The following is a 24,014-nucleotide window of genomic DNA, read 5'->3' on the forward strand; positions in this document are numbered from 1 at the left end:
GAAACAAGACAAAAAGAGGACATTTTGACTTTAAAAAAATAATCGAATCAATTTATTCCTGCATTGTGGTGTTGCAGCATTTAAAAAATAGATTTAATGTACTTATTTCAACAGTTTTTTGAGCTGCGAGCTGCTCATCAATTATCTAATTCCACTTAACTGGTGTGAAAGGTATTATTCATACAAATAATTTGGTCATCTGTCAATGTCTATTTTTTGTCACATTTTGTTTAGTGGTTTTCTTTGAGAAGATATATGTGCTTTGGATCGATGGGAAAACATTGTGGTAGAATAATTATGCATTGTCATTTATTTTCTCCTGCTGTTTGTGCATGTATTTCATAATGTCTTTTTTTTTTTAATGTGCCTTTTAATGATAGATTGATGTCATTTCGTTTTTTTGCCAGTTCAGAAGCTAAGGCTATATTATGGCCAATACAGACAGAAAAAGAAAATTGATAGATTGATAGAGGCAGACAAGAATGAACTTGAATTCGCAACTCGAACACTTTGCAACCATTTTATTGGATTAATACTACTAAATATTTGAAAACAGATTGGGGGGAAAAAAAGGATGCTGAAGCGCGGAGACATCAAACGTCCACAAGTCAGCGTGCGTGAAGGCTGATGACGCGTGCGTGCATGAAGACCGAGATGAGTTGAGACAAGTCCCGTGGTTCCGGGGCGAGCAGTGATGCGTCAAGCCGGTGAATCAGCCGTCGGGATAAAAAGAAGAAAGGGAAAAAAAATCGGGATTCAGTAATGAAAAGGGGGAGGAAAGGAGGAGAACAAGGAGGAGGGAAGAGAAGGAGGATACAAAAAGCCTTCGTCGCCCCGGAGAGTGTCACACGGATCACAGAAGTCCGAGCATATGCTCCATCCTGACGCGCCTCTACTTCGGAGCATTTTACGATCTGCTTTGGACCTCCACCGTTCGAAACCTTTGCTTCAGAGAAAAAAACAAAGCTAGAGAACATCTTCAAGGGCTCCTCAGCTGATTGATGAACTTCTGAGTACTGCATGGAAATAAAGGATTTGGAGAAAGGAAAATGACATATTGCACAGGTAAGTAGGCCTACGGAACTGAAACCATTCTGCTATTTATTTGGATTTTCTGCTTATTTTACACCTGTCTTCTCTACATTAAGAACTCCTATTTTATATTAAAAGGTATAAAGGTGTTCATTTTGCTGCATTCTAACATAATTGCCAAAGTCGTTTTTGAACACATTTCAAAAACAAGAAAAAATCAACAACAACTAAACCTACAACAAATTCAACACAGTTGCTTCCATAAAATTTTTGGGTTTAACATGAACTGGATGACTTAGAATATAACTGACATAACTGATATTTATTATTGTGAAAGTGACAAAAGAAATTATGATAGTTATGGACATCTGTGATTTATCCCCCCCCCCCCCCCATTTTTCTGACCATTATCCCAATTTAACTACTCACCAGAAATGACTCAAAATTCAAAAGACAGAAAATAAAAAAATAAAATTTAATTAACATATTCTCAACGTGTTGAAACAGTAAATTCTATATTGAAATGGATACATTTCAAGAAATGAAATAAAATACCAACACGCCTGATTCTTAGCCATAGTCTTTATTTTACGCAGAACAAGGAGAACGTGTGTTTCCAGTGCTTGTGAATAATCATTAAAATGATACATAGTTAAACAAACCCAAAGGTTTAGGGGTCACAGCAGGCTTTAAGCGCTTGTCTCGTTAGCTGTCACTGATATGTGAAAGTTCATGATTCATGTTAGTCACACACGCCACTCACACATACACACGCACACGCAAACACACGCACACGCACACACACGCACACGCACACACACATATTTTCAATCCCTTTTACAAAGAAGTCTGTCTTCTGGCGATTAAACAAACAATACAGGCATAAACACAAAATGTATTATTGTGATGGTTGAGTGGATGACTGTGAGTAAACACACACACAGTCACATACACACTCACACAGACTCTCAATCACACACACACACTCACCACAAACACACACACACAAACGCGATGCTATTTGATTGGCCTGCACGATATCAAGCAGTAACGGAAGGGTTAATTCCAAGCAGACTCCCCACTGAAACAAGTCCACAGCACCCACAGGGGAAGCGAGAGCAGCGGGAAGAAAGGGGGATCATATAAAATGAGTCGGTCACGCTTTGAACAGTTACACATGCTGTTTACATTTTTGCCAAATTAACATGGCCCCTCGGCGTAGAAACAAAACTTACCGCAGCCCCCCTTTCAGATCCTCTCCTCCTCCCTCTGTCTGTCCTGCAACACGACTGCAAGTCAACATACAGTATCCTACAAATGTTAAGTAGCTGTCACATGCACAAGTGGATCATTTGGATCTATTTAAGGAATTTATTGCAGAAGAATTTTAGCTGACAAGAGCTCAACTACATTCTCAATTTGATAGCCGTATGACACATTAAACTGCCTTTAACGCAATTGGTAATAAAAGCGTCAAAGGAAAACATTCTTGCAGATTATGTTCTCAGTTAATAGATTCATTGTTTCCTTTAGAATGCTTCAAAAGGGCACAAACAGGAAAAAAACTACTAACTTTTCCCAGTTGCGTGTCTTCCAAAACATTGTAGTTACATTATTAAAACAACATGAAAAGGAATTATCTTTGAATACCAAAGTTAAAACTTGAAGATTTAAAATGTCTTTAATTACTTACGAAGTCGTTTTTACATATTTTTACAAACAAAGGGGTGGGGTGGGGGTTGAACTATTATTGTACTATTGTAAATATGAATTAACCTCGGAGGGGCTATGACAAGTCCAAAAACATGTATTCCACAAATCCGCTTGATAAAATATACTTGGCGGCTACATCATTTCCCCCACTAAAATATAAAGCTTTATATAATATGGTATAAAAAAGTTTCCCCACCCGTGATCTAAAGTAGGGGGGGAGTTGATGGGGGGCTCTGAAAAAGAGGAAGCAAGCAATGAAAGATGAGGATGGAAGCAACAAGTGGAGCCAATTAGTGAAAGGAAAACAGAGTGAAGGCAATTAGGCCGAAGCCTTAGCCAAGTTTCACTTTTCACTGAGATTTGGGAAGAAAATCCGGAGCGGGGAAAGGCAGAAATTGACAGGCTGTGTGAATAAAAGTGACTATCAAAGTAGATTAGGGGCGATGTAGTCAAAAGTGGAAAACAACACAGATGCTCATGTTTGACAGGCTGGTAGTGAATCCGGTGTGGGAGAGTGGACCTGTGAAATGTATGTGACAACACACTGGTTTGGTTATACGGATTCTTCAGCCTGCGTGTGCGCTGCCTTGGATGCATATGTGTGTGTCTACGCTTGCTCGTTTGTGTGTGTTGAGTTAGTGAAGGAATGCGCGTTTGATTGGCTACAGGCTGTTCATAAATCTGGTCTCTAACTGTACACACACTCACACACATGCACATACACACACACCGCACTGACCCCGACTCCCAACTGACACCCGCACTAACCCTTCCAATGGCTTCACATGTGATGTTAAATTAGCCTTTAAAACAACAACAACAACCACCACAACAACAACAACAACAACAACGGCTTGTGTCAACAACAAGTGTCACGGCTTGCCCTCAGACAAGCTCAGGTATTATTGCAACCATGGCAACTAACCTATGCCATATCAAATTTGACCGCAAGTCCTCATGGGATTGGTCGGAATCAACTTTGTATTTTGACGTTATAGATACAAATATAGTGCAAAGTCTGACAAAGCAGTGAGGTTGTTTTCTCACAGGTATGCTTTTATGTTACGGTTTCAGATGAAGTGTGACTGCCAAGGTTAAACACAGAGCAAACTCACATGTGTCGTGAACTTGAGATATCGTTCTCCTGTCTGCGTTTGAATCAAACCGCAATACGTTTAAAAAAATATCTTTTTGCATCTGGTTTTATCTGCTGGAAAAAAAGATCACATGCCACTTTATCAATAAAAATGTTATGTAGATACTTTTTTCTTATGCATTTTAATTATATCAATTTAAATACGTATATTTTTTGGGACAATTGACTGTGTGCTATCGGAGCGCCTGAATTAGCTCTCTTGGGATCATTGAAGTATTTTGTTTGATTGTTCATTGCTTTACAGGATAGTCCCTTGAGATGCATCATCCCATTTTCACGGCCGTCCTTTAAACACATACAAATAATAACAATATACAAAGTAACAATTAAAACAGAAAACAATAAAAATATACAAAATAAATATTTAAGATGAATCCACAACTTGATGCAAAACTTAAAAACAAACACGTTAAATTTTCCCACTTCTTTATTTTTAATACTCGCTATGCTAATAGTCATTACCAGGAGGCTTCCGTCTCAGTTTAATTATTTTATGTATGCCAGAAAGATCAAAGTCAAAGTCAAAGTCAGCTTTATTGTCAATCTCTCCACGTCACAACACACAAAGAGACCGAAATTACGTTTTTCTCTATCCCACGGTGACGAGACACATAACACGATAGACATACAAGTACGCGACACAATATAAAAACAAGAAGGCAAAAATTCAAACAATCAATAGTAAGAGTGATGAATAAATAATAAATAAACAGATAACACAATAAATAAGAGGAGCAAAACGGAGCCAGCAAGCATAGCGCAAAAGTAAAAAACATCATAAACAAAAAGGCACAAACAATAAATAATAAGAGTAATAATAAATAATAAATAAACAGATAACACAACAAATAAGAGCCAGTGTGCATACAGACAGTACAGACAGTAAAAGTACAAGACGCTACGCAGAACGGGGGAGCGAGTTCAGGATCCTAACAGCCTGGAGTACGAAGCTGTTTGAGAGTCTGGTGGTGCGGGAGCGCAGGCTTCTGTACCTCTTCCCAGAGGGCAGAAGCTCGAACAAAGAGTGAGCGGGGTTAGGGTTAGGGTTAGGGTTAGGGTTAGCTGTGGAGCCTTCTCTGTGAGATTACGGAAGAAGGTCTAACCCTGACTTCCAGGTATTCAAAGATAATTCCTTTTCATGTTGTTTTAATAATGTAACTACAATGTTTTGGACTTCCAGGTTTCCTTCTCTTATCCTCTTGGCCGTCCACCTGCAAGGGGGCGACTCTGCCTTGCCTGTGTGATAATGTGACCTTACAGTCTTAAATGAAGTGCATGTGCAAATAGTGTCATAGAGAAGGGAAGGCCAGTGAAAGCAAGAGAAGGGTCACAGCAAGTTATCGGTATTGCTCAAGCATTCTAATCACGTGTGCCAAATTCTAATACGCACTCGCAGATTCAATAATGCTCCCTTAAGGTTTTATATTATTTTATGTGACTTTTGTCCCCAAAAAATCCGATACAAGATATATGCCTTGGCTCAATAAAATTTGAGAACTTAAAATAAATATTAAAATACCCCCAGAAGATATGTACATGTAAATGTAAAAATAAAGAAATGAACTGAGGAATTATAATAGTACTTAACAGCAATATCAACGCTATTTACTGTATTACCTTTCGGTGGAGGCTTGACATAATCTGGTCCTATTGTGGAAAAGAAAAAGTCTTTTTTCAGAAAAGATGAGAGAAAATCACAGCTTTCAATAAGGAGCAACACATTTCAGTTTGAAATGGATCTGAACATGTGTGCTTCAATGGGGGTGGTTCAAATGAGAGCAAAGATGATAAAAGTCAAAAGATAATCCATGATGATGCGCGCTCGCATTAGTCGGTTTGATTGTTTGTCTCAGCATTTGCACGATCGCGACTTCAAACGCGGCATCTCTTTCACTAATGGTTTCTTTCACTTGGATAATAGAACACAAAAAAATCTGGAAAAAATGATTTAATGTCTGCCATCAGTGAGGGAATCAATGTTTACTCACGCTGGGTCAAAAACTAGCGGGTTACCATGTTGTCCTTTTACACAGAACTCAGTGAAATAAGATCATCTTGAAAAATCTGAAAGACTTTATTGCCCATTATGTTTCTGTTTGTGTGTTTTTGCACATTTTGTCCAGCAACAAAGTCGGTTTAACTCATACCATGCCAGTTTACTTGTGCTTTATATTTAATACAGAGTGGTGATTCAATACGGATGAGCTGCCTCGTAATCCTTAGAGGGCTTTTAGTATTTTTCCTTGTCTCCCTGACTTTAGGTTCCTGCCAACTCCCATCCTGCATTCCGTAAAATGGGGAAAGTCTCGAGTTTTTAATCTTTAACTCGAAAAAATGTGTGAAAATGCCACTCAGCAACAAGGCGGACGTGCAAACCCGCAGCCGTTTGGGCGTTTTGCATTCTTTGATAACATTCCTCTCAGTTAAACTGTAATTCTTTTTGTTTTTATGTTTAGATTGACATGCAGTAAATTTCAACTGAGAGTGGGAATAAACTGCTTGTGGCCTCATGAAGAATTATTTACTATCCGCTAAACTGCCGTTTGTTGTTGAGCGACTTTAAGATGAGCGCTTGTATATCAAATTCAAAGACAAAATCTACTGAACGATCGACAGCCTTTGTTTCGGAAAAAACAGTGAGACGGGTCACTAGTACCTCAAGGCACCATTGTACATTTTGCAAAAGTACTTGTTTTACAAAATAAAACATTTATTTACGGACAATTTTTATGAAATTTTATCATGCAATACATTTTAATTGGATCATGATCATTTTTAATTTTCCGATATTTAAGCACATTCTTAAGGTTCAGAATGTGCAAGTCCAATATTGCAGTGGGATGAAATCTCACTATTAGGCTTATCACTTGAGACGAACGTAGTGTTGACTACTTTTTTTTTTTTTATATGATGAAAGACCACCACGATAGGCAGGTAATGTTCGGACAATGCGGGGACGCGCTTGTGTTGCCCCACAGAGAATGTTCAGGTTCCAACCACACGCTGAAAAGAAGGTGCTTCTACTCCGCACCAGGTACATGCATGCAGCTTCAAGCCTGCGGCACTCACCTTGAAGTCTGGCCTAGTGCCAGCTCTAATGAAGTCACTCATTATAACATTACATAACAACAACATGGAGGTGGGTTTCACGATATGCTAGTCACGCTGCTCCTACAAAAAACGTTTAGGCACGATGGAGGAGGATGCCTCCGAAAATAAAAAAATATCAGAATGTCAATTCACCAAGACCATCATGGAACGTTTTTGGCATTTTGTGTATTTTTCTCTGTGTGGGAACAGTTTTTCCACTGTGAAAATAATTTTTGTTCAATTTTGTTCCCTCGTGATGGGATGCCATTTTTGTTCAATTTTGTTCCCTCGTGATGGGGTGCCATTAGATGTTCCACAGGAGGAAGCGCTGCATGACCTGATTGTCTTCTAATGTTCACATGTGGCACAAAGATGCTTATTGGTCCTGGCAGGTAATAGGCTTCTTTGGGATGAACGGGTTCTTTTGGCTGATGGGGTTTGTTCTCAGTGTCTTATTTGAAGGTGTGTGTGTTTGTGTGTGCGCGTGTGTGTGTGTGCAAGCATGCATTTGTGCATGTGTGCGTGTGCATGTGTGTGGGAGCGGCCCAGGACTACGGAAGAGTTTTTCAAAATACTTCAAAAATACTTCATGGAAACGCTTTGATGTGGGCGACCGGAGGTTCGACGAGTCGTGTTACAAGTCATCAGCCCTAATTAGAAATGTTCCCACGTGCAGTTGTTCGTCAGACAAATTACAAGACATCCATTGCTCAGTTTGTTTAAAGCAGACCAGACCTGCTGCTAATGACCAGAATTAAAATATAAATTAAATTTGGTTTATATAAAATTGTATATACTGTATGTAGTATAAAGTTTTGTACAGAATCACATACGGGGGACTATTTGTTGAATGTTGCATTGAATAGGATTCTCATCAGTAAGATGTCTCAAAAGAGTAAAAGTAAAAAAAAAAAGAATTTTTTGAGCCAATTATTTAGATATCAATTTTGCTCACTCGCAAATGAAGTTAGACACACTATACGTTAGTGTCTCTTGTATATATTGGATTGGATGTTTGAAACATCACTCCAAAAAATTAGACATTAACTTTCAGTCATATATTCTTGCCAGATTGTTCCCCACAATTACTTTGTCAGCTAACCATAAATATATCATAGATCAAATTAATGACAAAACAATTATGTGGTGGAAACTGTTTGACATTAAAATGGGCTCCCCATACTGTATAATTAAGTGACACGGTGAATATTGTTAAATGAATACCCCTCTGTCAATGAAATCTGAACAATAGAATAGAATCGAATCGAATAGAATAGAATAGAAAACTGCAATAAAAAAAGCCTGAACTTGGCTGTTGTATAATTTTCATGTGAGTTTCTATGGTTTTTGTTGTCGGGCACAAGAGAACATTTTTGTTGATAGAATCGTAACTGGCATAATTGTATTTTTGTCAATACAATCTTTCATAAATAGGATTTTAGAAAACTCACTTTACTTTACTTGAGTCTTCTTTTCCCACCTAATGCACAAAGAAACAAACTTTTTTGCCTTTTTAGCATTCGCATTCGGTCTGAATGTATGGATTACACACGCAAGACAAAGCGGGAACAGAATCCCCTATCTTTGACAGACTTCCATGTTATTGTGCCAAAACGGTCCGAGAATTTAGTCGTCACTGATCCAGGGTAGCGACAATTACAAGAAAAAATTAAAACCCACTTCCTCAGTCCGTCCTTTTTTTTTAACTTTCTTCATCCTTCACCCGCAAAATGGGAATTTGGTCAGAACAGACAAATGGATTTTTCCATCCCTGGGACGGAATTTTTCAGGGCACTTCAAGTTGCTCTTTAATCTTGCATTGTTCATTGTTGACTTGTTCCATGACAGGGGCATGAAGGCTTGGAGGGTAAAAAGAAAAGGGCCAACATGGGGACTATAGGTGGCTAATCAGATAAAATTGTCTACTGACGACATAAGCAAGGAACCGTAACTGGGCGAAACAAAAAAGGACGAGTAGGGTGACGCAAATGAGAGGCCCGAGGTGTGTCAGTCATACAAAAACTGGCAGTCGCTAAAATCGTTGTGCAATCCATAATTCACACCTGTTAAACAGCGGCATGTTTCGACCATAATTACACACATGAATCACCGCCTGCTGTCTGGATGTCATGCGGTGTGAGACAGGCAGTTTGCAAAAGAGAATATGTTCGTGTGTGCGTGTGTGCGTGAGTGAAACCAGAAAATGAGAGGCCGTCGAACATGCAGTCCCTTCTTGCTGAAAACCACCTTTCAGCTCCAATCTTCTTTGTTTGAAACTCGAGTTGAAAGCACTGAACACACACACACACACGAATTACATTACACAGCAGTACCTTGACTGACACGTTTAATTTGTTCTTGAGACCAAGCTCATCACTCAATTTACTCATCCATTACTGATGTAATCAAAGATAGTTTTCCCATTAAAATTAATTATTAAATGCCTTTCATCCATCGTGCCCCACCCAAAAAGAAAATTAGCACTGGAGTATATAAAAAGGCTCCAAAACATAATCAAATCAATGGGTGTCATAATTACTGTAGATAGTATTCAGTCAGTTTTTAATTGTCGTCCCATAAAAAAACAAAAAACAAAAAAAAAACAGTGGCTCTCCTTTCCAACATGCCCTCGCATATCTTAACTATATGTTAACCTCCCCAAATGTGCTGCAAACTACAAATGACCTCCAAAAATATGACTAATGCAAAAACATTTGGTTGAAACCCTTTTTTTAAACATACAAGTGTGCGTGCGTTTGTATGAGAACATGGACGTCACTCATCTGACCATCCCTCCCTATTAAGTGAGGTTTTATTTGAAGCCAGTGTAAACCTCTGATAGCCAGAGAGCCCAAAATAAGAGTGGAAGCGGAAAAAGCTTTATTGGCAGTGTTAGATGAGTGTGCTGGCAGTGTGTAAACAGACAAGGCCATCGCCATAGAGACAAAGAAGTACACTGGAATATTGTAAGAGAAAAAAAATAAAAAATATGACGGAGCAGCAACTTAAGTTTGGAACTCATCGCCGGGTGTCATTTCTCGGGCTATGTTGTGATTATGAAAACCTCTTAAAGCGATTAAAAGTATTACAGCTGGAACACTTTGACTAATATTTGTGTGTGTTGCCTTTGCAGTTCATCAAATCCACCTTGTGTTCTTATTGGCTGCTGCCACAGTCGCCACCGTGAGTTCTTCCCACAGCCTGGCCAGTGAGAGAAGTTCAATAGAGAGCACGTACGAGCTCACCAAATTTCTGGAATATCAACTCAAGGAAATCAAAGATGTCTACGTGAGTTTTTCTTTTTCTTTTTTTTATTTCATCGTGTTTGTTTGTTATGTGCTGCCTGCAGTCACTCATAATGATCCAACCCTCTTTGTAAATCTATTCTTTTAATTTATCAATTTTTAGCATTATGGAGGTAAAACTACAAAAGCATAATAATTTAAATAGCTCAACACAATTCAGATTCCCATTTTGTAACTGTTATTTATATATTGCTCATTTTCAGTGTGTGTCAATATTCCTTCATATATGCTCAAATGTAAAATCCCCCTCCTCAATTTCTATGCTAATGTTGTCGATGTTGAAATAGCATAGTGCCTCTCTTTCAACTGTAATTTCGACAAAGTTTGTAATATAGTATAGGCATGTAGAAGCCTAACATCAAATGAGGTTTTATTTTGATGTAATCCAGGATACACAGTTATATTTAAGAAGAAAAGTCTCAGTCAACATGTACACACGCAGTCAAATATGATCAAATGAAGTTGTAATTTACCCCCTGAATCCATAGGAAATTCTGGATTGAGCTGATCCTGGTCAGGGTCTATTTTGGGAACACGCATAGGAAGAACTGCAACACAGATAATCACATTTCATCTTTTTACCACATGAGTACTGCAGAGCAATGTTACTTCTGGAGAATTACTCGTGGGAATTATTTGAGTTGAAAAGAGTTTTATTGATCTAGAATACCATTGTGCCATTTCTGTGTCAGTTTATATTATTTCTAATAGTTAACTTTAGGCAGATATGTCAAGGTTGGGTTAGTGTTGTTTCAAACATTTACTCTGCACATATGTGTTTCTCAGACAATGGAAGCATTTTGTTTTTGCCGACCCTCCCGTGGGTCTTCATCAGAACATGCCTGCACATCTGTTTGGTTCTGCTTAATGTGCTTGACAAGGTCCGAAATTCTTAAAATTCAACTTGTTTGTGTGTCGCCCCATAGTTGACATACCTCGGCCCCCCGTTCAATGATAAAGACTTTTCGCCGCCGAGGCCCAATAGCACGGCTCTTTCCTTGCCCAGCGCCGCCACCCGCCTGGAGTTGTGGCAAGGCCTGGAGAACCAAGCCCGTCTGGCTCAGAACCAGAGGGCCTACTCAGTCCTGTTGGCGGCTGTGAGGGAGCTGGCCCGCTCCACCCTCTGCCCCTCCCTCAAGACTTCCCTGCTGCACTTCTGCACAGGCCTGGACGGCCTGTTGGGCTCCATATCGGCGCTGATGAACACTCTGGGCTATGCCCTTCCTGAAAAGAAGTTTGGTGAGCTTCAGAGGAGGACAGGGGGAGACCGCCCGGCACCTCTGACCAGCAGCAGCTCATACAGGTCCAGAACCAGGATGAGGATAGGGAGACGGGGCCGAGGGGAGAGAGAGGGCGGCCTCAGTGTGGATGTGAAGCAAGGGAAAGCGAGGAGGCGGCAGGAGGCGGCCGACGGAGGAAGGAGCGGTGAATCGAGGCAGAAGGCAAGAGGAGAGAAGAGGAGAGGGAGGAGGGAAGAACCGACCGTCTGGAAGTGGGACTGGGAAGAAGAGCATCCAGTGGTAGACACAAGAAGATGGGGGAGGAGCTTGTTGAGCGTTGGCGAGGAGGCAGAGAGGCAGTCCGGTTCCGCCGTCGTCAAGCCGGCCGGCGAGGGATACAGCTACAACTTGGATTTCCTTCACACGGACACGCTCAGGAAGGAGGACGGCGCCACTGTGGATGGAGAGAAGAGCTTCATCGTGGACTTCTCCTCATCGCATCATCGACGCCGTCCTCGCTCCCTCCTCCCTCCCACGCTGCATCCCCCTCCATCCACCTTCTCCCTTCTCTACCAGCTGGGGCCAGGCGAGGAGCACGCGCTCGTCCCCACGCCCTCAACGCTGTCTTTACACGGAGGCCCCTCGCTCCTCTCTGCCTCCTCGTCATCGTCGGCTGTGCTCCTCTCTGTGCGGCCGTCCATGAGCGACTTTGCCAGGAAGGTGGAAGGCTTTTGGATACTGCGCGAGCTGCAGAGCTGGTTGTGGCGTTCAGCGAAGGACTTTAACCGCCTTAAGAGGAGACTGAGAGGCTGAGAAGATGCAGCAAGACACATCCAACTCACACAATGTGCAGTGTTAACCTTGACAGTATTTGCACTAGGGGCTGGGCATCGACCCCATTTTCGACTATCGGTGAAATTAGCAATCAATGAATAGATTCTTTATTTTATTTTGTTAATTTTGTTTTATTATTCTTATTAATGTGGGCTGCGCAATGCTCAAGTTGTTAGCACATTGGCCTCGGTTCTGAGATTGAGCGGCTCCGGTCTGCCTTTGCCTCTTCTCACATTGCAATATGTTTATTGAAGCCTCCTATTTAGGTATGAATGGCTGTCTTGTCCCTGTGCCTTGCAATTGACTGGCAAAAAGTCCAGGGTGTGACACACACACACACACACGGACTCACGCGTGTACGCACACACACACATACACTTAAGAGTCAGCTGAGTGACAGTGCAGCCATTGAGCAAAAACAGATTCAGTGACACAACTGGTGTGAATCAGCAAACATTCATCAGAAATGTTATGAATGGAGAGTAGACAAAAGGAGTTTGGCGGAAGAGGAGGAGGAGGAGGAGGAAACCGCCGGAGGGGTGAACAAGTCGCAGACGAAGGGGCACGAGAGGAGAGCAAAATGAGATGAGTCAGTGGACAAGCGCTGGAAAGAATAGCCAGAGGGGGAATGTAATGCTGAGTAAGCACAAGTCAGCTGGTCAGTTACAGTAACCTTACAAGAGCGCTTTACACTTCAGTCAGACAGTGGTGGTTGCACACATGCACACATGCACACACACATAGCAATATTCAGAGAACAGGTTCTACCTAGGACCGAACACAGTGAAAAACATACCACCAAGTTATTTCTTGGATCATTTTACACTTATCAAATGAGAAGTTTTTATTGGCTGTTAACATTTAGGGCTTAGCAAACACAAGTGATCCAGAAAACTGAAACACTAAAACATGATGCAGCCTGATGGAGGTTATACCTAATATGTGAGCAGGAGAAACTCGATGCTCCACCATAAATCTTTACCGCAGGTATCTTTGATGCGGTTCTTGATAACCTCTTCTCAGCCATAAATCTTCTCTGACTGTATCTGCACAAGAGAGTGTTGTGCATGTGAATTGCTTTGGACCTCCTCAGTGCTTGCATAGAGGACAGTTTACAAGAGGAGCAGGATGCACTCTCATCTACTGGAAATAAAAAGGACAGAAGTTGGGTTTTGAAGACAGAAGGCAGAAGGCATGGCTTGATCCAAAACGGACATCCATAGACTTTGCCCTCAAGAGCTGGCATGGAAACACTCTCTTAGTATGTGTATGTTTGCAACTCACATGTGAAAGTGATTATTTATGGCTTTTTAAAAAACTTATGTTTCTTCATTTTTTGCCCCCCTCCAAAGAATTTATGAATTTTACAATGGGCCTTTAAAATGTGGTTGAAGGTTGAGATAAAAGTCTTGGGCCATCGCTAGATTTACTAATGCTATCATAATCAGAACAATTATTTTTCAGTCTTATTATTAGGTTACAATCAGAAATGACTGAAAAAAAAAGTAAAGTGTACGCCACTAATGTAATGGACAACGAGAACTTTTCTTTCATGAAATAAGCATGAATAAGAAAATTCATTTCAAAAAAGCAATGTAAATGACTATAAACTTAATTGGGTTGACTCTAAGTTCCATTTCCCACTATTGTGTTGTATGTCAAAATCACTGCTGCATATTATAACACTAGTGGTGGCCTAAGACATTTTAACAGTACATTATTGTATTTATTAAAAAAAAAAAAGATGTTTATTTATTTTGATCCTGTGTGGAAAATACTGTATCGAAAACTCGAAAGAAAGAATAAATACTAGCTTTTGTATACAATGGGCTGCTATTGGTCATTGGGGAACCAATTGTACATTTGTTTTCAGGTGATGGGGAGTTGAGCTGTTGTGTAGAAATAAAAATCTTCAGGTTCTCCCACCCCGCCCCTGCCCAAAAAAAGGCAGAGAAAGGCAACACTTTTTTATTTGTCTACTGAGGTGAAAATTCTTTCCTCATTCTTTTCCTCTTTCATCTCCCACCACATCATTGCTCCTCCCTCCACACAATCTCACGAAGCTCCTCTTCCTGCTAAACATCTCCCTGTCTAGTGACAACAGGGATTGACATCAGTGCAGGTACAAACACACTCCTCATAATCCCACTGTCATCCCACACAAATTTTGTTCAGACTTCTTTCTCACCTGCCTTGCTTCCCCTCCTCCTTTGGCTCTTTGTTGCTTTTATTGCTCTTACCTAAGCATTTTTCCCATGTGCTCGCTGGCTCCTTCCCCTTTGCCCCAGGCTGGATATGAAGGGATCAATGAGGATATCCCAGCTATCTCCTCCAAGGTTCACACCTGCAAAACAACTGCACGCCATCCCCGACACACACGATTGAAATGAAATGTGTGTGCGTGGACCCCAGTGCTGCTTTTCCATCGCACAGTAACACCACTTGTTACTTTGAAAGTGTCCCGTGGGAAAATCATGGAGCATTACACATATCAGTCAGAGCGAGACACGCTAAGAAGGAGGGTCCCGATTTTACTTGCCGTAAAAAAATATATTTAATGGTGTTTCTTTGGGGAGTACTGCTTCTAGTACATGCTTTTGGATGCTTTTTTTTTTTTTTGTCCAATGAGTTTTCAGCCCTTCTTAATCTAATCTGACCAGGACCTTCAGGGTCAGGACTGCTGCCAATGCGACCGTTTGTGTAATCAATCAGAATTCAAATTTCTTACACAATCAGATAACTTGTATCAGCATTTTTTCATCCTCTGATTGGTTGGATAGAGGAAGTTTATTGTCATTTTTAGCCATGAATCCTTTAATATGACAATGACATAGCTGTGATTGCAATATAGGGTGCATTTGAACAAAAAATATAAATTGCAAATCACAAACATATCTATCTTAGTTCATCTATCTACAGTATGCCAGTGACACACAGTGAACGCAGAACACATAAATATTGTTTATCCATTTATGAGCGTGACAATCACATTTACCAACCCACTACTGCAAATACACTGGAAATGGTGTGATGAAATAATAAAATGATTTGGATCCAGATTCATCTAGCCTACTTTGAAAATGCATTTCAATTCAAATGATTTAATTTCTACTTGATGAAATAAAATTGAGTAAATGCAACAAAAATCTTTTTCAGGGTAGCACATCATTTATGAATGTCAAATTCTGAACTCACACAAAGGGTACCCAGAGGACAGTTTCTCAGGAAACATTTCCACAAGACAACGGAAACGTGTCAAGGCAGCATTAGTTGAGCAGGAAGTGACTTCTATGCATGGTGTCACCGCTGACACATTATCACGCATTACTCACGAGTGAAAGTTGGGGATGTGTGTGTGTGTGTGGGGGGGGGGGGGGGGTGTCAGGCTGACTGGGACATGACACATGTACATGAAAACACGTTCGAGACATACGCTGCATGTTTTTTACATTTAGTTAACAATGAATGAGCTGCTGCCACCAGTTACAAAGACAGCTTTGTGTGTGCGTGAGCATGTGTGTGAATCATTAGTTATACGTCCGAGCTCCTTCATGCGACGAAGCCCACTGGCTTTTAATTGCCTCACCACGTTTGCACTGATATGTAGGACAGTAGAACATGCATGAGTATGCAGTCCCATTAAATAACAATAACAACCAAAATACAGTTATCGCTCAGATGCACATAAAAACTAAAACTCACAAACACTGCAACCTCACACATTTACCCACACTCTAAATGTTACCTATCACATGCACCCAAAATCTCAAAGGCAAAACCTCTGACATAAAAAAACTCTCCCACTCAACAAATAAACCTCGAACAATCGCTCACGTACACGAAAAAACAAAACAAAACAAAAAAAAACACCTGCCACCATTTAAAGTGCCTCTGGTTAACTCCGAATACAGTTCATATGTGTTACCAAGCTTTCCCTCCCATTTTTTGTTTTCTAGCAAAAGCCAGAAGGTTTCGGCTAATTCACACTGGTATTTGGAACTGTTCATAATTCTTCCCAATTTAACTGAGGTGCCAGTTCGAGATGACAAAAATACTTCATGGCATTTTCTGATTAGTTCAATTACGCCGCATTGCCATCGAGTTCATTCAATTCTTGTTGGAGGATATCTCATCCTGTTCGAAATGGGAGCGACTAATCGGAATTGTCTGATGCAACCCTCAATGTACATCCAAATAAAAGTGGTTGAACGAAGGCAAACGGTGAATAAGAAAGCAGCAAAACGCTGCAGAGTGCTTCTTTCGATACGCTTTTGAAGGTCTGCTCGCAAATGTTTTTCCATGTGTCTGTCTTCCTTCCCCCATGTCCCGTAGCATCCCATCAAACTGAATAATTCCCCATTTTGTCTCATTTGGTGTCATCTTTTTTTCTCCCCCTCCGTTTTCACCCCACGTGTCCCCTTATGGTCTGCTACAATCAAAAAACCTTTTCACGCTTCCTTTCAATTCCCTCGGCCACCCCCGTGTTTCTCCCTCTTTTTCCATCTGTCCGGCGCCTTCTTTCTTTCTTGTCCTTTCTCTCTCTATCTGTTCTGCTCACCTGCAGCACATAAAAATTCCTCTTTTTCTTCTCCAGAGGATTGTCGGGTCGCTCGGGGATTTACCGCATTCCTCCATACTGTCTCTGTGTGTCTGTCTCCCCCTTTTTCTCGGGCTTTGGCAGCGCTACACAGCTCGTGATCCAGCATATCTTCTTGGTCTTTTTAGCGCATTTATATCCCCCATCTGAGCTTCTTTTTTTTTTTTTCCCCACCTCCTTCCATCCGTCTCGGTCTTTATTTTAACACGTACTAATCCTACGAGCTGTCAGTTTGGTGACCTCACCCGAGCCACCGTACCTGCCCCACCTGGCCTCTCCCTCCAGCTGCCACGAGCTGGAACATCCCGCCTACGCTCTCTTCGCTGGAGGGCGCAGGGTTGGGCTGGAGCTTCTCACCAAGGTTTAGGGGGTGCATTTTAGAGGGAGGGGTGCCTGCCGCTCCCGGGCTCGGGGGGCTGGGATCAAGTTGATTTACGCGTCCATCCATTGTTCGCTGGGTGTTGGGGAAGCAAAATGTCACAGTCTGAGACCTCCAGTGCACTAAACACGAAGGCAACCTGTCGTTACTCCTCGTTGCTCTTTGAACATGTTTTCAAAGGCAATTAGGGGGGAATTGCTTCATCTGACACTTGAATGGCCTTATGTGTGAAACGGAAAGACGAAGGACTCTCAAGCCATGACAAGAGAAGCCTTATCTGATGCTGAGAAGCAGCAACAATACCTTCAACTTTTAACCTACTTCACACACCTGCCTACTGTATTTGGTCACTTCATCTTGCATCACATTGCGAGACACCAGCCTCACTTCCAGACAAGACAACAATTATGTCCTTTCTTCCAGTTACTCATTGGCAGGTTGAATTCCGAGAAAAGTGACCCTGTTGCGAAAAGAATGATAACTACCATAACGTTGATCCCAAGCTTGCTTGGGGTGACCTTTTCACGCATCCGGAATTACTGTTTGTTGTTCCATGTTGTATGTCTTGGATATCGCGTGAATAAACTCAAACTCAAACTCAATTTTGTTAGACTTTCTATTTGATTTGAATTGTGTGTTAAAATTAAGTTAGTGAACTTTATGCCCAAGTTATGTGAGTTGGGGAAATCACAAAGTCTGGGAATGCTAATGCAGTTCTCTGCCATCATTTAGTGCTTGCAACTCAAATTTCTGCACATAGATGGAAAAAAGGCTATAATAAGGTAAATGTGGTTCTTGGGGTTATGGGTTTTGTTGGGGTTGAGGAGTTTGGGTTCATTTAGGGTCAAGGTTGGGGAGCACAAATTTAACCAAAGTTTTGATGTGTTCAGGAGCTATTCTGATGCGACAGCTACAAAATCGATGTTAAACTTGTTAAGTATTTCTAACATCTACCACAAAAACATCAATCATCAAAACTCTTTCAGCTCTAAATTCACTCTAGTGGCTCCAAAATACAGTACAGTAAATCTGACCTCATAATTCTCTCCCCTTCACGTGTACTTTTACTTTTTAGAAATTCTTTGATGTGTTCAATGCACTTTCTTGTGCCTTGCTGTCACCTTCCTCTTGCTCGTGTGCCTCTGCGTGTGCTTTTGTGGAAGACAAGATGAAAAGAGACAAGAAAAAACTGTTTTGAAGACAGGAAACTGCAAGTGAACTGGGGCAGCCGACACTTGGAAGATGGCCATACGAGTTGGATTAAATGTGATTGCGCTGATGAATGACACGCAAAAATAAAAAGGAGAGACGTCCACTAAAGGAGAAAAAAAAAACATTCTGACATGCTCCCAAATTTGGAGTCACTTCAACACCTTTTCCAAAATAGCCTTAGATCATAGGAGTTGTCATGTAATAAATTGCTCTTCGAATTTGTTTTGATCGTTTTACTGCAATTATACCTATTCCTCCACCACACTTATTTGTGTATGATTAATGGTGTCTTCCCTCGAGGCTTCCACTGAGTCAATGGAGCGTTTAATACGTGGTCGACGGTACACGTTTGACGCGTCACGCTTTGTCAGTGTTGAAAAAAAGCTTGTTGCGGGCCAGCTGTCGAGCTGCGCCAACATGACATACATTGCGGTCTCTCCTGCACGCTGCCTACACACAGGAAGAATGGTGCCAAAGGTAAATAAAAAGCTTTTAAACTGTCTATGTGACACACAAAGACTGGAGAAGATAGACGAAGCAGACACCAACATTTATCGTGGCCACACACACTTGTTTGGTCGGCCTCTAGAAACACCAATTCAATTGTTGTATTTGAACCAGCACACTTGGACATACACTACTGTTCAAAAAGTTAGGGGTCATCCAGACAATTTTGTGTTTTCCATGAAAATAACACAAGGGTTTTCAAATCCTCCATTAGCCTTCTAACACAATTAGCAAACACAATGGACCGCAGGAGGGATGGTTGCTGGAAATGGGCATTTATACACCTAGTTTGTAACTATTGCATGAAAAAAACAGACGTTTGGAGCTAGAATAGTCATTTACCATATTAACAATGAATAGAGTGTATTCCTGATTAGTTTGATGGTATCCTGATTGAAAAATAGTGATATTATTTTAAAAATAAGGACATTTCTAAGCGACCCCAAACTTTTGAACGGTAGTATAAACTCATTCGATTCTGACTCTAAAGACCTTCCTTATACATCAGGTATTATTATTATTATTATTATTATTATTATTATTATTATTATTATTATTATTATTATTATTATTATTATTATTATTATTATTATTATTAATTATTATTATTATGATGATACTCTTCCTGCTCCTTTTGCTGAAACTAGTCCAATTCAAACATTAGTGTAGTGCTGTCATTTTTGTAAAATTTGTTCTTGATTATTGTGGGAACATATTCCTTGAGTCTGGTTCCCACAAAAATGAATCTGTTGACAAGATTCTGTAGCGGGCTCAATCCTAAACTAAAAGCAGCCCCTCACCACCCAAATAAAAGGTTTATTCCTATTCCTCTTGAAGTTGTGCACACACACACACACACACACACACGCATGCATATACGCACGGTTGTTCAAATACGTTATGTCTATTATCAAAGGAACAAGCAGGAATGTTGAAGCTGTACCAGCACAAGTTGTTTTCAATAAATGTCACAATGTTCCATGTAGTTTGGTCGACAGAGCAGAGATGACATGCACAGGTCACTTTGCCGCCCTGCTCGTGTGCGCATGGCAGTCAACATGAATCCTCATCAAAGAGTCGGAAAGGCGAGATAATAAAAATTGACGGGAATGTGATTTGTTGTTACGTGCCCCGACTTGATTGACACATTCTCGAATCAAATCAAAGCAAAGACAGCTGGCAGTGATTTCCCACAACTATTGTGGTTTAGGCACACAGAAGGAAGGAATGGGGAAGTTCCAGGGAGATGGAGACGCTTTCTTCAATGTCACCGCAGGACCTCATTTGAAGCTTATTTGTTTCATTTGTTGATTGCTCAGAAAGATTGTAAACTGGAACACATGAGCAGCGCACACAGCTAAACAGGGGCTAAAAGAAAACAGATTGTTTTCAGTGAGTGCATGTATATTGTGTTAATGTCACCACTTTAATCATCTGAGAGCTAAACCCACGAAAGGCTATTTGTTTATTGTAGGCTTCAAAATTCAAACGTTTTTTCCCATCCCCTGTGAATGTGCACACGTCGCGCAGACAAAGATTGAAAATAAACACGGGGTGTTTTTGTTGTTTTTTTATCATTTTTTTTATATCTGACTTGACAGCCACCTTGTGCCTTAGGGTTGGTTTGGCCGCTTTAGAGCGCCTAATTGTCGTGGAAAAGACCCACTAGGACCTAAATGGATGTATTTCAGCCACCAGAGACTTTATATATTTGCTCAAACATCTATTTATGTAAGCATAAGGAAGATGCTAAAGAAAGTAGCATGAATTTTCCAGGTTATTGAAGTGCCGTCTGAGTGACATTTGAGCAGGGTGTGATTTCAGTGGATATGCCCAAAGCATTTTAGAGTGGAGGGATTGCACAATTTCTCACTATTTTCAAGCCATATTTTGTGTATTGAATGATATTTTTTTTATTTTAATTTCGCAGCAACACTGTTCTCCGTGATGTTACATTTAGAAGGCATCGAAGTCTAATGGCACTTTAATGATGTAAAATAAAATAGCGAAATGTCATCATTTATTTTTCGGCAACCACATGAGATGATAGTTGACAAGTCCACGGATCCAGGAGCTCAGGTCAATGATTTGTTCCATCCATCTAGTCAGACAAATTTGGAATCAGGTATTAAAAATAACACAAATATCAAGGTATAGAAAAAAATATATATATATATTTTTATGAATAGTATATCACCTAGGACAACCCCTTTTGACACTTTGACAATTCTCTTTAATGCCAAATTTGATGCAGTACAAATGAAACATGTTGTTCTGTACATGTCGAATCATATCGCTGTGGCTAGTGACGCATCATTCTGTAAATTCAGACTGTACCTCAGTGCTATGCTAAAGGTCAAATAATTTCAAATCAAAATTCAAGTAAAGTTGCTTTCACATTATTTGCTTTGGACTCAGTGGCCTGCAGGCATGCCAGCAGGGATGATGTGGCGGGATGTATTTCAGTCACAATTGAAAGAAGATGTGAGAGTGCAGTTTAATGTGGCCTGAGTTATGCTTTCAAGGCCCATTTGGACCTTCAGGGCACTGAGCGATTAGCATGCCTACTGCTCCTCTGCACGCTCCCGCTCTGCAGCGCAGTGAGTCGAGCACGGCACCGGCCGACTTGCGGTCACGAGTTTGACTCCCGCTGCGACTCCTTCAAACTGAAATTGTATGTTTGCACTGCGGTTCATGAGAGCAAAGATCCCATATGTATGGAAGGAGGTGCATAAAGAGTAATCAGCATATTCTATTCTGAAGTTTGACAATAACTTCGACTAAGTAGAATCAATGACATCCCACAATGAGGGTGGGCGCGCTGGCTTGAATTATGACATTGAGGCTCACGATTCGCCCCAGAATCCATTGAGAATAGGAAAAGCATATTTGGATAAATATGAGGATAATTACAAGACTGGGTGACAACCGGCGGCGACAGGACATGATGGATGAGGCGGGTAAAGACAAAGGGACCGAGATACCGCTGTAACACAAACTGTGGATGGAGGCTTGGGAGTGGAAGGTCAAACAAAAGATGAATGGAAGTAGGCGGTGGGGGGAACACGACATGTCTCAGGCCTCCGGTATTGGACCTTTCCCAGAGCAGGCCCAAGTCTCCGTCGGAGTCTGAATGTAAAATGAAATTGGGTAAGAAGCATAAGGAGCATGGATTAGTATGCAGAAGCATTTCAATATCTTAAGTCGCGTACTGTAAGACAAATAAGACACAAAACATGTTTAATAAATACTTGTGTAAGTCTAAACAGATAAATAATACTTGCATGAGGATGTAACTGCACAGATTAGTGGCAGCCCCAGTTATTAATAATCAGTAATATTATGTGAAAACAATCATGTGAATGATTTTGCACAATAATTCAGAAACAGACAAATACCAACATTTTATTTCTATAAGCCACTTCCATAAATTCCATTTTTAAATGTTCACTTGTGCAACTTTCTTGGAAAAAACTCATCACAGATGAGATATTTTTGGAAAAGGTTTGAGGGCATCACGTTGGTAACTCTTGCTTGAGTCTAGTGACTGTTACCGCCCCCTAGCGGCCATGGGGGCCTGAACAGGTGCTTATTGCGCACTGACCTCCCCCCTTCACTCCTTTTTTCTGCCTTTTATGGTGTTGCGTCACATTGTGGAGCGAGGCGAAAAGGTGAGCGTGAAAGACTGTGGGATACAGTGGAAAGAAGATTAGGAGGGAAAACAAAAGACGAAAAGGAAGATGCGTGATAAGATCGTGCATTAAGTTAAAGGCATACTTTAATGAAACTCTGACCACAGATGGCTTCAATGCAGGTTATGAAAATAGATTAACATGGTAGCGATTTTTTGCTGCTACAACTGTTCAACCGGACGAAATTCGCCAAGAGCTTGGTCTCAGTCATTTACGGTCCCAAAAGCAAACCCAGTTATCCATGTTAAGATTTTCAATATTAATGGCCTTCATAAACTAAAAAGTCCCTCCTTCTTGAGGATTATCTGACAATTGGCAAAAGCGTCTGGCTCTTGCAGTAGTCCGTTACGTGCATTCGGTGAAACGCTTCAGATGACTCCATTTTGCTTTCCTCACAGTCAGCCAACCAGTTTGTTCCTGATCAAGTCTGAATGTACAAAATACTGTAGATGGAACTTCAACCATAATTGGTTCAAAAAGAAAAAGGAACTTTGGGCTTTCAGTGATAGTTAATTAGGCAATTGAAGGTGGTTTTCTCAGGACAAGTCTGCCTCTGATCACAACAATCAGGCATTCATTAAAAAAAAAAAAACATTTTCATAAACACTATTGAAAACTACAAGCCCAGTCATAAACTGATGACTAAATATCAAACTTTCTGAAAGTATTGTTTTTTTTTTGTTGGATTGTGCCTGTGTGCCCAATGAAGCTTCCTGCAAGTGTCGTTTGCTACTGTGGCAATCCATTACAGTACAGCTTTCAGAAAGCTTTGGTTTACAGACGGATTTCTATGAGAGAGACAAACGCACAAGACAGAAATGATGGATATCGTTCATAGATCACATGGTGCGCTGCACCCTCCACTGGGGTTTGTACTTGAGCTGCATTTGATTAAAAGTCAATCTCAAAGTTAAATGCAAAAGATTCCAGCAGCAAATGAGAATCCACACAGACTGATGGATGAGGCAAACAAAGGCTGAACTCGGTGCTTCTTAAAAAATAAAGTCTCAGAGAGGCCTGGACCGCTTGTCAACACTCTGGTGTAGGACAATTATAACAATAAAGAAAAATGGCGACCACATGTGTCACTTGGACCTTGTTGTGTAAAAGATTTTGCAACAGAGGGTGAGAATGTGCACACATAATCATAGTTTTTACAATCTCCACGGAAGAGAAAAAAAAAAAAAACCTCGCATTGGGAAAGAAAATACTGCTGTTACTGGGCTCATATTTGTTATATTAGACTCATGTTCACTTTATTATTATTGTTGTTATTA

At 40.7% G+C, this 24,014-nt stretch overlaps 1 protein-coding gene across 1 annotated transcript; it reads left to right on the plus strand.

Moving 5' to 3' along the window:
* Positions 1-645: 645 nt before the first annotated feature.
* clcf1 (cardiotrophin-like cytokine factor 1) lies at positions 646-14,176 on the plus strand. The gene is made up of 3 exons (XM_061284368.1): positions 646-1,065; positions 10,125-10,279; positions 11,223-14,176. Exons 1-3 carry the CDS (start codon positions 1,050-1,052, stop codon positions 12,327-12,329), a joined length of 1,278 nt encoding a protein of 425 aa, XP_061140352.1. The 5' UTR covers positions 646-1,049; the 3' UTR covers positions 12,330-14,176.
* Positions 14,177-24,014: the final 9,838 nt, after the last annotated feature.

Source organism: Syngnathus typhle, linkage group LG1 (assembly GCF_033458585.1).
Source record: "Syngnathus typhle isolate RoL2023-S1 ecotype Sweden linkage group LG1, RoL_Styp_1.0, whole genome shotgun sequence".
Taxonomy (NCBI): domain Eukaryota; kingdom Metazoa; phylum Chordata; class Actinopteri; order Syngnathiformes; family Syngnathidae; genus Syngnathus; species Syngnathus typhle.

Coding starts and splice junctions, on each gene's coding strand:
- clcf1 (XM_061284368.1), top strand. Junction 10,280..11,222: donor AGGAAATCAAAGATGTCTAC/GTGAGTTTTTCT, acceptor GTCGCCCCATAG/TTGACATACCTCGGCCCCCC.